The following is a 19,933-nucleotide window of genomic DNA, read 5'->3' on the forward strand; positions in this document are numbered from 1 at the left end:
AGTTAAAGCAAACAAGCAAAAATTACTGCTACCTCTTAATTCTCTTGTGAGAATAAAGGTTCCAAGAATTTCTGTTAGTATGAGGAGTGGTGTGAAGCTAGTTATCATTAAGTAGAGCTCGCACTGAGCCGGGAACTGCGGTTTGTGGTTTAACAGAACATGTGCACTGGAAGGGGTGGACTCTAAGCTGCACTGAAGAGAAGGAAGCAGAGGGCGTGGAAACTGAGGGCATGCTGCTCAGGCATCTTTCAGAAAAGGCCTTAGAGAGCTTGTAGGGGCTAGTGCCTTACAAACAAACAAATGGATGCACATGGATGAAACAAGGCATGCTATCATAGGAAAGGTGAGTAACGCCCAAGTCAAGGTTGGTGACTGCTAGGTTGGCATCCTATCCACTTAACAGCGTGTCAAGCTTGGCTCAAACAATTGGAATTGGGAGTTTTTGTTCTATCTCCATATTAGCATCAGCACTGACATAGCTATTAATAACATAGACACTAAGGGAAAAAAATGAGATTAACAGTGACATCTCATCAGCCAGGTCTTCATTAAACAATGAGCAAAAGGAATTGGTGTCAAAATAGTGCATGCAAACCTCTCCTTGATGTCTAGATTGTATAACGACTCATAAGAAACCGATATATAAAGCAGAGATTCGGTTCTTTAAACAGGCAACCCTTTCTTTCATGTTTAATTTTCCCCATTATATCTAGATCACACTCACCTAGTCTGCCTCCAATTCATATGTGAGCACTTTTTGTACGACTTAATTAGTTTCCTCCCGTAAATAGAGACTTACATTAAAATAAAATGAAACCAATGGATTAAGGTTAATTATGCCCTCTTCTCTTTCTTATTTCCTGGGCTTATGATACAATTACTAATTGAAACTAATGAAAGCCACAGTTATCTCTTTAATCATGTTTGAAAGAAAAAGCTGTAAAGCAAAAGAGCCCATTCCCAATTTAATGGTCTCTTAAAAGCTTTTGTGATCCCCACTGACTTGAGGTAGAACAGCAATTCAGAATGTTTTCATGGAGAGGGGATTCAGACTTCTGATTCTCTCTCCCATATTCTTCATCTGAAGACCTAAGAGACTCTTAGAGAGCATCTGTAGATCCTGCCTAAGTTAGTAGCAGAACAAGTTTTTGCATTGCTCTGATGTTTTGCCATTGGTGAGGATGTATGTGATATTTTGCTTATCTTATATCTAATAACATTCTCATCAGCTACTTTGATGTGCTCTAATTCCCTTTGTGCCTATGAGGATTAGGCAAAATGGTAATTTAAGTAGCAGGAAATATAATAAATATTGGTTTTTTCCTTTTAAGCCCTGTGTAAATATAATTTCATAAATCACAATGTGTTTAAGGCTATTTAATAGGTTCTATACAGGGAGAAATCTGGAAGAGAGTTTTTTTGAATATCTTATAATGCAAATAAACATCCCCTAGGTAACCTCTTTTGTCACCCTGGATATTTATAGTGCCATGAGAAGAGTTTGTTACTTCAGAATTGACAGACAGCTCACTTAGCACACCAGCAGACAGATGGCAAAGTTCATATGCAATTTACAAGCTTTGCCTCTGATGGATTAGATATGGTGCCTGTACATTTTCCAGGCACCACAAGCTATATGATCTGCCCTAAGATGAGGGGCTGTGTGGATGCTATATATCACCTGTGTAGAGAAATCAGAATTCATTAGGTCTACAGAACTGTTACCTTGAGGCTGGAGCTATGCAGGCTGGCAAGAAAGTCTCGTTTCTCTGTCAGGATGAGTGAGCTAACTGTTGCTTTTGTCCCATTTCATTCTTACAGGCACAACACAAGTTATTTTTGGTGGAAATCATTTATGTTTAGTAAACTTGAAGCTTTGGTCAGCTGAGACCACAGAGAAGTTGAGGCCGAAGTGGGTGAGGCTAGTATTCTCTGCCCTTACTTTCCTCACCATTTGGCAGATGGAATCTGTTTCCCTGGGAACCTTGTCATTATTACAGTGATATACTGGGATTGAGGAGTTTCTATGAACAGACTATTATCTAAATACGATGGTTCCTTAATTCCTTATTTTAAATTAAATGTTCTGTTTTATTGGGCATTTTTGATGACAGTAGTGGTGGCATTCACAAAATGATTAATAATTTTATAACGCCTCATTGTAGCGATACAAGTAATGCTGAATTATTAGCATTAGTGAGGGAAGAAACGTGTGCTTTCTGAGTTGTTTGTTTAGCAGTGACATATGGTGTAGCATTCCCTTGCATATTTTTGGAGCTGATCTTGCTCACGGCCAATAGCGCTTATTTGTGAAATCTTGATCTTTGATGGCAGGTGGATGTACTGTGTTTTTGCAGAGAAGCTTAGAAGCTTGCTGGCAGAAAATCACACTTTTGACACTTTCTGAGCTGTGTGACTGCAGACAGGAGTCCCGTGTCTCAGTTTATACATCTACAAATTGAGAATAATAGTAAGAGGTAGTAAGAGTATTCGCCCTACAGTATTGATAGGAAGAGCCAACAAATTACTAGCGTTAGAGCACTTAGAAGCATGCTTGCATAGTGTAAGTATAATCATGCATATGTACAGATCATGAAATTAGAAAACACAATGCCAAAACTGTGTCAATCCATGCCACTTGTTGTATCCAAATAGGTTCAGAATTACCAACATTTGCCATTTGATCTATTTTTTAACTTAGGGCACATCTTCATGACCTTTTTAGTTGAGTATATAAGTAAGGCAGAAGTGTTAATGGCTGGTAAGACTCCTTTATATTTACATCCAATTGTAATTTAATGGTATATAACTTTCTCTTATATTTATAACAGAATTATGATGATAAATAGATATATTTATAGGTCCTTGATGAGTGTAGGTATACTTTGAAACTTTCCAGCTTTACTGGTTCATAAGAATAGGTCAGTAGATGAGGATTCGAAATGCAAAGGGAGAGGTAAGATGGAATGGTTGAGAGAGAGCATGCCTGGCTCTCAGACAGCCCCAGATTTGTCTGTCTGTACAAGAAAACAAACCACCAAAGTTAAATAAATGAAGAGAATGTTTATCAACTCTCATGTCCCCTTTGAGCCTCTATTTGAACTTTTCTGAAGCCTATGATAATAAGAAATACCTAGAAAAAAAAACATTGCCTTTGCATGTAGCATTCTTAGAATGGCTGATTTTAATGTTTTGGTTACACAAGTGTATTGAAAGAGAATGAACTAACAAAAGAGAATTCATATTATATATTTTAAAGAAAATATTATACACATATATAAATTCATGTTCAGCTCTTATACAATATTAGAATATAAATATTGATGAAAATACTTCTGACAAACCACTCATCTATTCGTATCTATAACATGATATAAAGGCACGTTTGTGTGTTTGTATCTATAATATGTTTAGTCCATTTTGTGTTGGCTCACTCCCTTAATCTTTGAAGATGGAAGTGATTCCTCAGGTGATCCTGAGCTCACCAGCCATTGAGGCGGGATAATTGAGAGAGACCACTTGAAATCCTTCCGTGCCTCCAAAACCTTAATGAATGTTGGAAGTACTGTGTCAAAATATGGGACCTTGGTATAGAAGTATTTCAGGATGAAAGAAATATAGAGATGCTGCATATGATAGACAGGTCTTTTCATCTTTTTTCTTCTACTTCTCCCCTGAAGTGGGCCATGGAAGTTAGAACACCTTTGTCCTTGGTGATGCAACCCACAAAAGGCAGAATGCTCCTTCCTCTTCACTAATATGGGTGTTGACACTTACAAAGGTCACTCCTCCTCCTTTTTTCCTCCTCCTAAAACAGCCTCAGGTTGACAGGCTACTTTAGTTTACCATTACTGGACTGTACCCTCTTTTGTCTTCCATTTATACTTTTACATGACTGCTCCTAAAAAATATGCACGTTATTCTGGGGTTAGGAGGTCTTCATATCTTACATGCTACATAATATTTTATTAAATACATGTTGATACTTTTCTTTAGTTGATCACCCTTTGTTCCAGGGTGCCAGCCAAGTACTTTGTAATGACTGAAAAATAAGGGTTTTCTTCCTTACAACACAGTGTGGAGTACATAGTAGGAACTTTGTGTTTGTTAATGAAATGCCAATGTAGGATAAGTGAATCTTATGATTTCTAAAAAAAAATCATATTTTACAGTAAGCAAAGCAGCTAGCATTTAATGAAAATTAAATACTAAAGCAAAAGTCTTGACAGTTCACCTCACCACTTTGACCCAGTTTGTTTATTTGCAAGCCAAGGTCAGATCACATCAGCTTTGCAGTCTTAAAAATCCACCAAGGGATTTGTGCTATCAGCCTGTCAATCATTTTTCTCTGGTGCAGAAACACTATTAGTAGTTCCACTAGCCAGGCAGCAGCAACTGCCGAAATATTCACTTCGTGTTAACTTTTGACTTCATAATTAGAAAGTCAGACTTATAAACCCAAAATGTAATACACATATTAAGCTTCACTCCGTTAGACAGTGATCTGGTAACAGTCATGTGAGAACAGAAAGATGACAACTAATACTGAAAACATATGCTTTTAATGGCATGTTCTCCTTTTTAATTACATGCATGATTTTATAAATCTTAGTATGATAGATATTTAAAACCCTATTCTCCTGGAGTCTACATCCATTCACCTCTAAATACTTCAACGTGGGCACATTGTGTAGTTTCTACTGGCCAATGTTCAATCACTTGTCTATTTTTTATTTATTTTTTATTTTCTCGGCAACCAGAGGAGTAAAAGCTAAATTATTTTCCCTCGTGAATTAAAGGCAAAGCCAATGATTGCTGCTTGATTTGGGAACTAACAAAGTGACAGGATTGGATGTTATCTGATATTTATGACAAATGTCTAATTAGAGAACCCGGCAGAATTATTTCACTGACTTTCTATAATGGACCCTTCCTCTTGGAACTCAGAATATAATACACCCATGTCTATGAACACATGAATAGTGCAGAACACACCCAGCTTGGGGAGGAGGCAGAGAGGAAGGACATAACTTCAAATTGAACCCTTTGCATAGCAGTTTCTCTTACTCTTGCCTTTCTATGAATAAAAAACTGAGGGTCTGACCTCCAAGGTAGATGACAGTCTGTCTGTGTGAGCCAAAGTCAGGAGGAAAAGCAGTTTCTGTTTTCTACATCTGCTTTGCGTCTGGCACAGCAGTAGTAAACATCACTTCACCAGCTTAGTAGAAATCTATAACCATGCAAAAGCCAGTTGCATACTACTTCCAACTAAATAGATGCTTCCTGCTCTAAGTGCTCTCATTTCCTCCAATCGCCACACTTCAGACCTACATTTATCCTGCCTGACATCCTACCCTTGTAGGTTACGGGGAAATAGTTTGTCCAAAAAGAGCTACGTTAAATTTCATTTTAGGAGAAATTAAATGGAAGCATGAGCTGCATGTTTTTTTCCAAAGGATTCATTATAAGAAAATTCTTTAACCAAAGATCCCCAAAAACTTAAATTCACCCACCTTGAGAAAGACACTGGATGACCTCAATTCCCATGAAACAGAATGAAATGGATAATCTGGAGAGAACGTGACATTGTATGTCCTCAGAATCTCTCCAGCACTTTCAAATAATTTTAGTCTTGGTGAAGATGTCATTGCCTCAAGCCGAAGGGTGATTCTGTCTCTTTCATCAAAACTAGCATCCACGAGGACTTAAATCACCTCAAAGAGCATCCAGAACCTGTCTGTGGGTATTAAAGGAAAATTTCACCCAAGTGAAACAGGAGGTGGCTTTAATAATGTACCAGTCTCAGTTGCTTGGGAATTTTGTGAGTCATCTGGAATTAATCTGCTTGAGAGCAAAGGCAATAAAATATTGATATGCGTTGTTGTGTAAAGACTGTTGTTTGCAGGATAGAAAACACAAATAATAGCATCTATTGCTTCCTGTTTTCCTTATTGCAAAATTTATCTTTTGTATTGTATTTTTCTTTCTCTCCTCATTAGACATGAAATAACGTCTGTCTGGATGAGTGCGAGATTTACAGTCTCAAGAATTCTTCCTAGGCTTGCTCTTGTTAAATGTCTAAACTGCACAGAGCATGTAAATAAGGTCCAATATAATGACACTGGCTGATGAAGCCTATTGGGCCCAGAGTATGTAGATGAAACCTTCCATTGGCTTCTCTTCCTGCTAACCTCCAAATCCATGTGACAGGAAAACATTGCTATAGAGATTGATGGCTGGGCTCTTTCCTCATGCCCATTACAAAGTAGTTACCTTCCATTCTTGTTAAGTGGGGTTAAAAACACATAACTTGCTTCTGGATCAAGACCTGTGGATTTTCATAGAAGTCTAGATACTAATTGTTTAGATACACGCATGAGAAAGAAGGGGTAACCCAAAGATTCGGTCATTAACTCGAAGACCTGTTAATATATCCAAGCCTGTACCAGGGCTCAATCCATGATCCCCACATCTATTAAAAGATGTCATTGCATTTATTTATCTATTCATGTAGTGAATGTTTGTATGTGTGCATGAGGGGTATGTGTGTGTCTGTGTGCATGTGCCCTGGCACATGTGTGAAGTTCATAGGAAATCTTTTTTTTATGCCAATTTAAGCATTTTATTGGGGAAATTAAAATGATAATAATTTTGAGAGGTTTTGATAAAATATAGTATTCTAATATGTATAAACATTTCCTATGTAGTTTTTTTAACTTTCACAGTTTTTATTTAGTTTCAAATGTATTTTTCATTGTCTTGTTGTTTTCCTTTCTTTCTTTCTTTCTTTCTTTCTTTCTTTCTTTCTTTCTTTCTTTCTTTCTTTCTTTTTTTTGGTTTTTCGAGACAGGGTTTCCCTGTGTAGCCCTGGCTGTCCTGGAACTCACTCTGTAGACCAGGCAGGCCTCGAACTCAGAAATCCCCCTGCCTCTGCCTCCCAAGTGCTGGGATTAAAGGCGTGCGCCACCACCACCCGGCTGTCTTGTTGTTTTTCAATATTTCTATTTTATTTTGTTCATTTATTTCTTTATAGTTAATTATAAGTGCATGTATGTTGCATATAAATGTTGGTGAGACTGTTAACATGTTCATGTGACGGTTGAGACCAGAAGTTTTGGTCAGGTATCCTCCATCATCTCTCATAACCTTAGTATGAAGAAAGTTTGTCTCGCTAAGTCTGAAAATAATTACTTGCATAAGCTGGCCATTTAGAAACCCCCAAGATTCCTTCTGTGTACTCCTACCTACACAGAGACATTAAACTTACATTGCCTTTTCCAGATTTTTTTTTTTCTTCTTCTGGCTGTTTGGTGATTTAAAATCAGGTCCCCTTTCCAGTCCAGTGTAGAAGTTAGGCTTGGTTCTTCCTCCTGGCACCATGATCTGAGAAATAAGACTCAGACTTAAATTATATTTATAAATACCTTGGCCATAGAGCTATGTTCTTCTCTGGCTAGCTCATAACTTAAGTTAACACATTTATTTTAACCTACATTCTATCATGTGGTTAGTTACTTGTGCTAAGGTACCATATATGGATCTCATGTCACACCTTCCTGGGAGAGTCTCCAATGCCTGGCTCTCTCCCAAAATTCTGTCTGCCTTCCAGATGTTCTACCTAATTCCTGCCTAAGTCATAGGCCATCAGATTTTTTTATTGATAAGGAGTCAGTTTGGTCCTTCTATCATGTGGACACCAGGAATAGAACTCAGGCCACTATAGTTGGTGGCAAGCTCCTTTACCAGGTAAGCCAATGAGCCATCTCACAGGCCCTATCCCACATCTGTATGAGCGCTCCATTTCCTATCGATTTTCCTAGGGCTGATCCACATTTCCAGCTTGTTGAAGAAGCTGTTCTTCATATTCTAAGATGGTTTCAGCGTATATGCTTTCAGTAGGGCTCTCTGCTCAATGTGTCCTTCACAGTGACATCTGGATCCATACACTGTAAGGTTTAGAGAATGTTCACTAGTCCCTATAGGGCACAGTTGTATCAGATTGAACTGCACACAGACTAACAGGATTAACCACTTGAGTAACAGAACCAACTTCTCCTCTGACATACTCCCAGCTTTTATATCCATCCCACATAGAATACTGGTCCCAATTTTCCTTGGTATGTAAATCCCTATCTGGCCAAAGAAAGAAAGCAACCTCTCTAGGACAAGATCTGTTTCCTATCACACATGGTTTTGAAAAGAAGTGCTCTTAAAGGTACCTGAAGGAAAATTAAGCTTTTTGGAAGGCCAGAAACAAATGTGGTGATGTATTCTCATCCTACGTGGGGGATTTACACGGATTCAGCTGCTGCAAGGAAGAGGTCAGAGGAGTCACAGATGTACTTCAAGACCCTTAGGGAGTTTTGACAGGCTGCTTTCAGAATCTTTCTCAACAGAAGATATGTTACAGTGTAATTAACATACTCAGTCAGACTTATTTCCCCCTTGGTCTTTGTGGGCTAAGTTACTGGGGATTAAATTGCATATTTTCATTTTAAGCCTATATTTTTATTTAAATGGATGAAAGTTTATAAAGTAAAGTATACATCTTAGTAACAGAGTGTCTTAAATTCCTCAAAGTTACAGGGACATAGGCTGAGAAGATGGGTCAGTGAGCAAGAGTGCTAGATATACAATCGTGAGGACTTGAATTTGCCCCCCCAGAGCCGAAATCAAAATACAGGTGTGGGTAAGGAAGGTATTCTTGTCAGAATGACCTAAGACAGCCTCAGTCTTGTTAACGAAATAAAAAAGGGGGAGATGTGGAGAGCTTTTGCTGCTGCTTGGTGGGAATCTGACATGGGCCAAGGACAAGGAAATGGGCTTCAGGTAGGAATCTGACATTAGGCTAGAACAAAGAAGTAATTTCAGGCAGGAGTTTAAATCTTAGACTAGAACAAGGAAGTAATATCAGGCAGGAATCTAAATATTAGGCTAGAACAAAGAAGCAGTTTCAGACAGGAATCTAAATCTTAGGCTAGAACAAGGAAGTAGGCTTCAGACATGAAAATGACTTTGGGCTAGGACAGGGCAGTTGGCTGAGATAATTTAATCATCCTGATAAGACCTTAGAAACAGTGTTCATGGGAGTGTTCATGGAATTTTGTTTATTGCCCTGCTTGTTCTTTGTCTATTTGTGTTTATTGTCTTGCCTGTTCCTTGACTATTTGCATCTATTGTATTGCTAAACCCTCAACCTAGAACTGACCTTAATACTTGTATGTAATTAAAATGGTATAAGAGCAAAAAGAAGGAGGGAGGATGGGATGGGAGTTTCTAGGGAGGGGAAATGGGGAAAGGGGATGACATCTGAAATGTAAATACATAAAATGTTTAATAAAAATAAATAAAAAAGAAAAAATACAGGTGTGGATGCACACACTTGCATCTCAGCACTGGAGGAGGGCAGAGGTAGGGGGCTGGAAAACGACCCAGCTGTTTTCTTGACCACTAGTGTAACTGAAAACAGTGACTGTCAAGTTCAGTGAGAGATCCTGTTTTATAGAGGAATTTTAATCCAGCATCATGGCTGTTTTGAACTCATCCAAAGCCCTCCTGCTGGAATGCAGACTTGCCCTTAGCACATACTTTTAATCCTTCTGGCTGAAATCCTTTAGTACATACCTTTAATCTCAAACAATGAACCATCCAGTTAGAGTTCAGAAAGAATTAGAAAGGGTGAGATTATTGAGCAGTAAGCCTCTGAGATGACAGTCACATCAGGCCAATAAGTTTCTTTTACACTGCCTCAAGGAAATGATGCAGAGAGTGACAGAGGCAGACACCCAATATCATCTTCTGGCCTCTGTACTTGCACAAATATGTGTACATAAATATGAACCATGTATGACACATGTATACACTACATCACACATACACACACACACACACACACACACACACACACACAAACACACACGCACACATTCATAAACACACACATCCCCAAAGTTAAAAAGTCAAAAGGAGGGAAAAGCCAAACATCAAGATTCTATGAAACATCACCAAAATAACACAGAAAAAGTAATCTTTTATGAGGAAAATGTCAAAATGAACTATAGTTAACTTACATGCAAAGATAAAATATGCCCCCCAAATCTTATTTCCTCAGACTAATTATTTTATTTTATTCAATAGGAAGTTTCTAATTTTGAAGCTGAAATCCCAAAAAGAAAAACGTAAGTCAAATTTACTTGGTAAGCAGTAAATTCTTGTAGCTTCAAATGTAGAATGTTAGTGGACTTACTGAATTATTTCCTTCTCTCATACACATATCTAGGTGTGTGTTACCCACTGCTATTTCTCTGTTTATGCTGATGCACAAGAATTTTGGGTTATGACATTCCTATAGGCCTGGATGTGAAAATTAAATTTTAAGAAGAAATGTGTTTAAACTAGGCTTGGGTTAAAGCAGGAATCTACTCCAAACATGTGTCTATCAGTGACCTATTTAATCTTCTAAGGGATTCTTCTAATCCAAACAGAAATGTGTTTGGAAAGAGGTTTGTTTATTTAGGTCAGGCCTAGCTTTACATTCCGTGGTGCATGCTGCTAAAAGCTGTGATACGAACATGTTGCATAAGGTAATGGGATTTTAGCTAATAAGCAAGAAATGCATGGGCATAGGAAGCTGCTTTATGAGGAAATTTCCAGATGGATTGCTGATGCCATGGGATACAGCTTCCTCTCATCCTGGATTGCTCTGAAGCCAAAGTCTATTTGTGCAAAGTTCTCTCTTTCAAGGCTTGGCCTCTCCTGCTCTACTCACTCTGACTCACATATTTTTTTACTCCACCCCTAAATTTCTTCCAGTTGAGAATATAAATGCTTCCCTAATATATGATTGAGTGACTAACAGTACAGAGCTTCTACCTGGGAGAAGTGACTAAATATCATCCAGTCCCAATTACATAAATCACAACAGATATATTTTAAATAAAGCAGGAGGGCACTGTTTAACCCTCCCTGTACTCCAATCTCCTAACCCATTTCAAACCACCCAGCTGTTCACTCTTTCTTATTTAGATACAACATTAGCACTTCTATGCCAAGTCCTCAAAGGAAGTATAGTTATTGGCCTCTGGTTGGTCCTTTGACAAATTACAGACTCCAAAATGTCCAGTGCTGACCAAATTATGACTTTTTCAATATCAGCTAAATTGTTCAAGATGCCCAGACTCTAACTAAGTAAACAAATATTGAAGACAGTTTTCAGTTCTCTTTCAGTTTCATGTTTTTCACATGCTAGATACCATGACCTGTCCAAAGCATTTTGTATTACATTTTTTAAAATTTATTTTTATTTTATTATCTGGGTCTGGGAGATGTCTTAGTAAACAAAGTGCTTATCCTGTAAACATGGAGACCTGAGGTCACACTCTCAGAACCCATGTAAAGTCCAGTATGAGAGCACTATAGTCTCTGTGCTCCTACGGCGAGATGGGTGGTGAACAAAAGAGAATCCTTTAGGACTTCTGTTCCAGCAATAGAGCTCCATGATCAAAGCAATCTATAGAACGAAGGATTTATTTGGCTTATGACTCCAAAGGGATGAGTCCATCACGATGGGGAAGTATGAACACAAACAACAAGCATATTGGCTGGGCTAGTCCAAACTACCCACATTTTCTATAACAGTGGAGACATCATGGTCAGGTCTATCTCAGTAATACCCGACTCCCTGATTCCAACTTCTGCCACAGGTTTTTATTTTTGTTCATGATCAAGGCAACTTTTAAAAGGAAGAGATTATTTGGCACATGGTTCCAGAGAGATAGGAATTCATTATACATGTGAACCTGCATCAGGTAAGTCTGCTGGAGCAGCAGTTTAGCGCACATGAAAAACCACAATCAGGAAGCAAGGAGAGAAAACATAAGATGACATGAGTCATTTAAAACCACAAAGCCTGTCTTTAGTGACATACTTCCTTCAGCAAATATGCATTTCTGAATCCTTCCCAAATGACCACTGACTGGGGGTCAAGTATCCAAATGGCTAAGAGTTATGGGGTACATCTCATTCAAATAATGGCAGTCACTTAACTTGACATACACATAGGTACATAACAGACATCCTATCCTAAACAAGTTATTAAGTAAGGACCTGAAGTTATCCTCTGGACTCTACACATGCACCTTTTTTCACAAAAAGGCACATACACACACACACACATACACACATATACACAAACAAAGACAAACACACACACATAGACACTCAGACATACACATACACACACAAAGACACAGGCACACACAGAGACACACATACAGACAAGCACAGAAACATATACAGAGAAACACAGACAGACACGTGGTCACAAACACATATACAGATGCATATACACAAACTCATAGACACCCCCCCCCACACAGACACATATTCATTCACACACATGCACACAGACACAGAAGCACACACAGATACACACAGATACATATATATTTAAACATACAAACACACATTCATACACATATATATGCAAAATTTAAAAAGATAAAATAAGTTTGCTGTTGGCCATCTATTGCTGGGATTGTGGCCTACCCTTGAGAATAATTTGTTTCCCCAGCGAAACTCTTTGGAGAAATCTCAATTTTTATTGGCAAGTGGTTATGAATTGGAGATAGCTTTTGTGTTAGGGAAGGCATATGTGTCCACTTCTCCTTTCAGCTGTAGGACCCATCTTGTCCAGACCATGCAGGCCTTATATGTGCTGCATCAGACTGTGAGTTCATATGTGCTGGGATCCCATTGATTCAGAGGGCCTTCTTTCCTCAGTGTCCTCCATCCTGTCTGGCTCTTGCACTCTCTGCTTCCTCTTCCCCAGGATTGGAAGGACAAGATGGGTCCTATAGCCAAAAGGAGAAGTGGACACATAATGCCTTCCCTAACACAAAAGCTATCTCCAATTCATAACCACTTGCCAATAAAAATTGAGATTTCTCCAAAGAGTTTCGCTGGGGAAACAAATTATTCTCAAGGGTAGGCCACAATCCCAGCAGTAGATGGCCAACAGCAAATGAACTCAACTGACCTTTGGGTACAGCAGAATTCATTAGGAACCATCTTATTACCGTGGAACAGTAGTATTTGGTTTTCCTCTAGATAAGTGGCCTATCTACATTCAAGCTCTTTGTCACCTGAGCAGTGTAACATATGGATTCCATATTGTGGAATGGGCTTTAACTCAAGTCAGATATTGGCTGTTTAGTCACGAGCCTTGTGTCACTTGCATTAGCACATTTAAAAGAAATGTTTGTAATTAGTTTTGCTTTAAACATGAGGTTTACAGAAAAGGCTAAACTTGACTTTAAGGACTATCAACAGTGAGAAAAAGCTGCAAGTTGGTTATGTGCACAGGCTGTGTGGATTTATCCCCACAGACAATCGAACTACTACTTGCTTCAATCATCATACTGCTATCCATTGTCAGGGAAGCAATAGTAAAGATGAGTTCACATTTTCAAGCCTGAACAAGCATCAATATTGTTTTATCTTTACTCATTTTAATCTCTGATTTCTATCCTTACTGGGTATTTTTATAAAGCAGAACTCATACATATGATTTCATGCTTCAATATGTAGTTATAAAATAAGAACTATTATTTAAATATGTAATCACAATACCTCTACTTCACTAAACACAAACAAGAAAAATCACATAATATCCACACATCTTGAGTAAATGTTAAAATGTCAAGTTCCTTTGTCGAAGTGGCTTATGTCAGGGTCCAAAAAAGTACAATGCTTAGATTCATGCCTTTTTATATACTTACCTCCACTTCTTTGTTGTAGGTCCTCCTTTACACAGGCCACGTCATTGAACTTTGATGCTTCAGTCCTTGTAATATTTTTTAATACATGCTCTTTCTGTATATCTTTTTCAAGAAATGTTGTTAGGTTTCAAGATACAGTAGATTCAACTTACATACACACACACACACACACACACACACACACACACCTCTGTATGTGTCTTTGTAGGTTTTCAGGATCTGGGTTCTTTCTATCATATTACACTACAACTCTGATCTGTTCACCTCTATTTTTTTGCCATGACAGGATTGCTCAGGGAGATCTGATGGTGCTACAGAGCACACACTTACCCATCAACTTTCTTACTAAACCTCAGCACCAACCACTAGTTATTTTCCATATATTTTTTTCTTTCCTACAGAGTATAATGGCTATGTATACACATATATATTATATAATATGTATGTATGCTATCATTTAGTATTATATGATCTAATGTAATTTGTATCAATTTTGCAATACTTAGAATTATAGACATCACTTTATATAGATTCTTTGATATGTAGACATATAATTAACATGCATTTTTTTGAATTTGTACTGAACAAACACTAGCATCGTTCCTGTCATAATTCTCTAAACAAAACACTGAAACAATTAATATCATATTATTTATAATGTAAATGCAATAGAAAGTCTAGAAATTCTTTAAAATAGGCGAGCACATGTATAGATTATATGCAAATATGATCTGGGTGGATCTGGGTCTCTATCAGTCTGGCTTTCTTGGTCTCTGACTCTGTCTGACTCTGTTTCTCTCTGTTTCTGTCTTTCCCCTTGTTTCTCTCTCTGCTTCTCTCTCTCTCTCTCTCTCTCTCTCTCTCTCTCTCTCTCTCTCTCTGTATGCTTGTGCACACATGCATGCACATGCATGCATACAATGGATGAAGAAGCATCAGAAGAAATGTCTGAAACTAAGTTTCTACTGATGTCTGGTGATGAACGCCTGGGAAATTGATTTCCTTCTATTTATTCTTTATGTAGAAATAGTTCAACTCTTTCCATTTTCAGGTTTCATGGATATTAGTTCATCCATATTCATTTAAATTTTCAGATCAAGATTGTATTTGCATTAGCTATGACTTGTCATCTAAGTCAGGAGAGTTCAAGACTATAGTTGACCTCAAAGAGAAGTAAAATTTATTTCAGCTCTCAAAGGCACAGTATATGTTATAGTTTCTGTTTAATTAATATCCTACTTATTAAATCTAGACCTAAGTTTCTGCTTCTTTTGTTCTAGGTCATTCCAGAAACTTCCACCTGAAGATAAAATATTTGGTTAGTGATTCTTAAAATGATTTGTGTAAATGATGTGCTCAGTTTCCCCAAAGTTGTTCTCATCTGCTCCCATGTCCACAAAGCAATAAATGATCATTTAAAGTCAATTCAGGTTATCTTTGAAGTGTGTAGAAAAATATTATAAAGAAATATGATTCTACTTATTATAAAACAAGTAAAATAAATAAATCATTGATTTATTTTGTATAATTCTTTTATATTTAAAAAGAATATGTTTGTTGGCAGTTTGTTGGCTAATTGTCTACTAGCTCTCCACACTTAGCTTTGCTGATCTGTGGTCAAGGTGACCTCTTAGAGAGATTTTCAGATCTCTTAAGGTACAAGCAAATGAAAAAGAATCAGGATAGTTTTACATGAAAAAATGCTTACTCCATGGTTTTTTTTTACGAAGCAAATCTGCTCAGTTTCCACCACAGTAGCATCCTTCGTGAAAACAATGGGTAATTGGTTTGATTTGTCTTTTCATTCTTAAGTAAAAGTTAAATTCTAGTAATATCATTTAGAAAGGCCATGCACTCTCCCTTCCCTTTCCCTCCCATCCTTTCTGCTCTACTCTTCTTCTCTCTGTTCCTCTCAATTTTTCTCCCCTCCTTTCATGTCTCACTGTTTCTTTCTCTTCTCTCCTCTCTCCTGTCTCCTGTCTCCTTTTCCTTCTCTCCTCTCCGCTTACAGCAGAATACTGGGAGTGGTAATTTTACTATATTCTCAGTACCAAACCATCTGCACTACGCAGTCAGGAGGTCATTTTGTATGGAAGAGGATTTCTCAGTGTGTAAGAGCCTCAGCTAGGCAAGCATGAGGACCTGACTTCAAGTCTCCAGAATCCCTATTAAATCTGGGCATGACCACACTGCCTATAACCCAAAAATTGTAGGATACAGAGATCAAAGGATCACTGGGGCTTGTTGAGTGCCAGCCTAACTCTTGGTTTAGTGAGAGACCCTGTCTCAAGGAAACGTGATGGAGCATGACAGATATTTTCCTCTGGCTCAAAATGTGTGTCTAAACGTATGATCTACAAATAGACACATGTGTAATACACACACACACACAAATACACACACACACACACACACACACATACTTTTTCCACCTCCACCCCAGCAACAACAATAGCCAAGAAGAAAAAAGATTTCTTTTTTTACTCCAGTGGGTAAACTTGTGGATATTCTTTCTTTCATCTTCCCTCCCTGCAGAACATAGGAATCTGGAGTCCACTCTCCTTTTCCTCTGTTTTCAAAACTGTTTTCTGGCCACTATCTAGAAGGTTCTACTGACTTAGGTGATGATCCTAATCTACCTAGGACATCTGCACTTTTCCTGCCCTTTGGTCAATACAGACTATGTCCTGTCTTATTTGTCAGTGTCCACAGAGTCCTAGTGACTTTAGACTGAACCCAGAACGTTGAGTTGTGTCTGTGCTCCATTTTAGTTGCACGATTTACAATTTGATTATGTCAGCCTATGACAGAGACTGTAGAATGGGTAGTCTTTGCTAAGTGGCATGGAGGGGATGCTGTCCCATCATTGGGAACCATTTCTCATCAGTCAAGGTTTGCTCCTTTGTGTAGAGGACATGAAGTGAGTCTTTCTAGCCATGAATTTGATGGCACTTGAAACTTCATGACTCCTTACTCTGTCTTCCTACTTAGTCACTTGGTTAAATTGCTGGTGCACATTGAAGGTAGGGTCAATGTCACTTATGCACGACCATGATAGCAAATTCAAGAAAGCCCTAAAGGAACAATAGAATCAGAGGCTCCTAGGAAGCACCTGAGGACCACTGTTCTACAACATCTGTGTGAATACTTAGGAGTTTTTGTTCATAAATGAGGAGCCTGTGACAACTGCTCAGTGACTAGAGTTTCGTACAAGGGACTGATGACTACCAGGTTCTGACTGTGTGCTCAGACTGCTTGGTTTTAAAATCCTCCCATACTTGACAGTTACTACTGTGAAATGCAGCTAACTAGTCTTCCATTTACTTCAGAAGGAACAACTGTGTATGACACAACCTGGCAGGAACCCAGCAAGGCTATGCATGATTGCCACCTCAGGAGACCCTGGCAACTGACAGGTAATTGCTAACTTCAGCTCAGTTGACTTTGTCTTTTCTCAAAGTAATTTAAAGGGCAGTTAGGAAGATTTATGTTTCTCTATTGAAATTAGTAGGGTGTTGGGGTCTAGTTAAAAAGAAAAAGAAATGTGGTAAGATAGAGTAAATATTAATGAATTATTGACATATATGCATATCTATACATGTACATACACATGTACATATATATTCATATACACATATGTATATGTACATGTACATCAAAATACACAGCTACACATATAGAAAGGAAGTAAAACCCAACTAAGTTACCAGGTGAGGGAAAAGACAAAGATTCAATTTTAAATGATATATAAAAATCTTTAATATGTTAATAATTTTAAAATATTTTAAGTATCAGGATATAGGGACAAATCTAGAATTACAACAATATTTTTATTTTATCGTGTTTAGGCTTTCTATAGTACTTCAGGAGAAATAGCTAAATACCAATAAAAATTACCTTATTTTTTTTTAAGTTTAAGTTTCTCAGTAACAGTGAATTAGCACTCAGATATAGATGAATTTATTAGTAACAACTGAGCTCACAATTATAATGGCTTAATTTGGAAAGACTATGACTGAAAGGAGAAAGCTTTAATATTTTCCAAATATAAACATTGGTGTATGTGAAATTTGCTTTGCTTTGTACCCTGCCTCACAAGCTATTGACTCGGGAAGTAAACAGTGATTTGCTATAGATGAGTCAGCATTTTTGCTGATGGTTGACTAAAACATTTTAATATTTTAGGACAAAGAGAACTTAATATATTTTCCCAATAATTGCTTAGTAATTTGATTAAATATTGTGGTAGATTTAAAAAAATTATAATGCCATTGTTTACAAAATAATAATTGTTTTAAATTGCACAATTTTATTCAAGATTGGGTAACATTTTAGTGGATAATTTTAGTCAATTTTTAATATTTAAAATTTTTCTGCAAAAAACCCAAATGAAATAATTCTGGATTACCTGAAATATTTTCCTTTAATCATCATGAAAGACTATGTTAATATTATTACCTTAGGTTGGACTTTATCTAACAACATAGACACTAATGATAGCAATCTGTGACAGAGGAAATGATCTCTCCCCATCCCCTGACGTTTTGCTTGTGTCCACCCATCATGTCTGTCAGTAAGCAGGATATAGTTCAGATCACTTTAGACTGATCTGTGGAAAAGGAAGCCAGAAGAAATATCGCCACAAATACAACTTCATGATGAAGCATTCTAATTCCTACACTACTTGCCTTTGAAATGTGCTTTGTTTGAATTATATTTTGTAATTTAATGCCAAAAAGCATTAAGTTAAAAGCATTAAGCAAAAGTTATAGGTACAGTGATGAAACAGAAGAGGTTCCTGGCCATAGGTATCATAGGTGCCATAGGTGAGGTGCTTCTGTTTCAAAGTTTTCACCTTTTTTTTTTTTTTTTAAAGAAATTTGTACATAATCTTGCCCAGGTTGATATGACCCAGGTTTTTGAGTCACTCTCGTCTCTCTCATTTTCTCTGTCTCTTTCCTTTCTGTCTCTCTCTGTCTCTTTCTCTCTGTGTCTCTCTCACATGGTGTGTGTGGTGTGTTGTCTAAGAAGTTCTGCAGACATTTCTAGGCAGAAGCAGCTGAGTCACAGGACATTACCTAGGGATTAATGCTCAGAGGAGTTGATGGCCTGAAACCACGGCTGTCGGAGCCGTTATAAATTGAAGGCAGAGACGGAGTGAGGGAGGAGGCCACAAGCTGCAGGCTCAAATTTTATGGGTGTACTAACTTCATTTGCAAGACTCAGAGTATTTCTAAGCAATTAGTGCCCTCCATATCAACCCATAATATTTCTTTCTCATTTTAAACACTACTTTTAAGTTGTTAATTGCATAATTACTTAAGAGCGGTTTACTGTGCCTGAGGATAGGCAGGCTGTGCTAGTGGTGTGAGGTACAGATGGGATCATGCTTGGTGGCTGTCATCAACAGTGTCTGACTTTATAGTACACTAAGAAGGAATTGTAAAGACAGCTACCGCAACGCAGGAGGAAATCTATAAAGACAATGCTTACGGAGTGATGTTAACTCTTCCAGAATCGGTTATAAGCGCTAAGATCAAAACAAAACCAACACCAACAACAACACCAAGAACAACGACAACAAAAGTCATTTCTTCCTATTTTAATTCCAAAGTAGTATTTCTATGTGATACATATATAATATTAGCAGGACATTAGTCCTAGAGGTTACCATTAACATTTTAAATTTAATTTTAGTTTACGTGTATGGGTGTTTGGCTTGTATGTGCAGCTACATAACATGTGCACATGTGGTATTTGTGGAGGCAAAAAGAGGGCATCAGATCCCCTGAATTGGACTTAGAGATGGCCTAGGGCCACCATGTTTGGGCTGAGAATCAAATCCTAGTCAAGAAAAGAAACCAGTGCCGTTACCTGTGTGTGGTGCCATCTCTGCAGACGTAATGTTAAATTTTTATAAACTGTGCTTAGCTGAGGATTTGTGTCTAATATTTTAGTTGTTGATGATATGAATGTAGTGGAATGTCAATACACTTTATTTTTGAAGATGAAATCATGAAAATAAGTTCAGTGCTAGAAGCAAAGGTCTGTAGTGTATTTAGTTCATTTCCTTTCTTTCTAAGAAATGTTTGATCAAAACCTGTGTTTGTGCTAAGAAAGACAACATCTGCAAAGTAAACACAAGGAAATTCATT

At 37.6% G+C, this 19,933-nt stretch overlaps 1 protein-coding gene across 1 annotated transcript in view; it reads left to right on the top strand.

The window, feature by feature from the left end:
- The first annotated feature begins 270 nt into the window (after positions 1-270).
- The window catches only part of LOC114612283 (putative uncharacterized protein ENSP00000383407), a 43,324-nt gene continuing 23,661 nt past the window's right edge, over positions 271-19,933 (top strand). The window contains exons 1-4 of the mRNA XM_028757242.1: positions 271-343; positions 10,138-10,178; positions 15,059-15,096; positions 17,108-17,194. Of these exons, the coding sequence (XP_028613075.1) occupies positions 305-343; positions 10,138-10,178; positions 15,059-15,096; positions 17,108-17,194 (205 nt within the window). The 5' untranslated portion in view covers positions 271-304. The remainder of the gene's footprint in view (positions 344-10,137; positions 10,179-15,058; positions 15,097-17,107; positions 17,195-19,933) is intronic.

Source organism: Grammomys surdaster, unplaced genomic scaffold, assembly GCF_004785775.1.
Source record: "Grammomys surdaster isolate TR1022 unplaced genomic scaffold, NIH_TR_1.0 126153, whole genome shotgun sequence".
NCBI lineage: Eukaryota > Metazoa > Chordata > Mammalia > Rodentia > Muridae > Grammomys > Grammomys surdaster.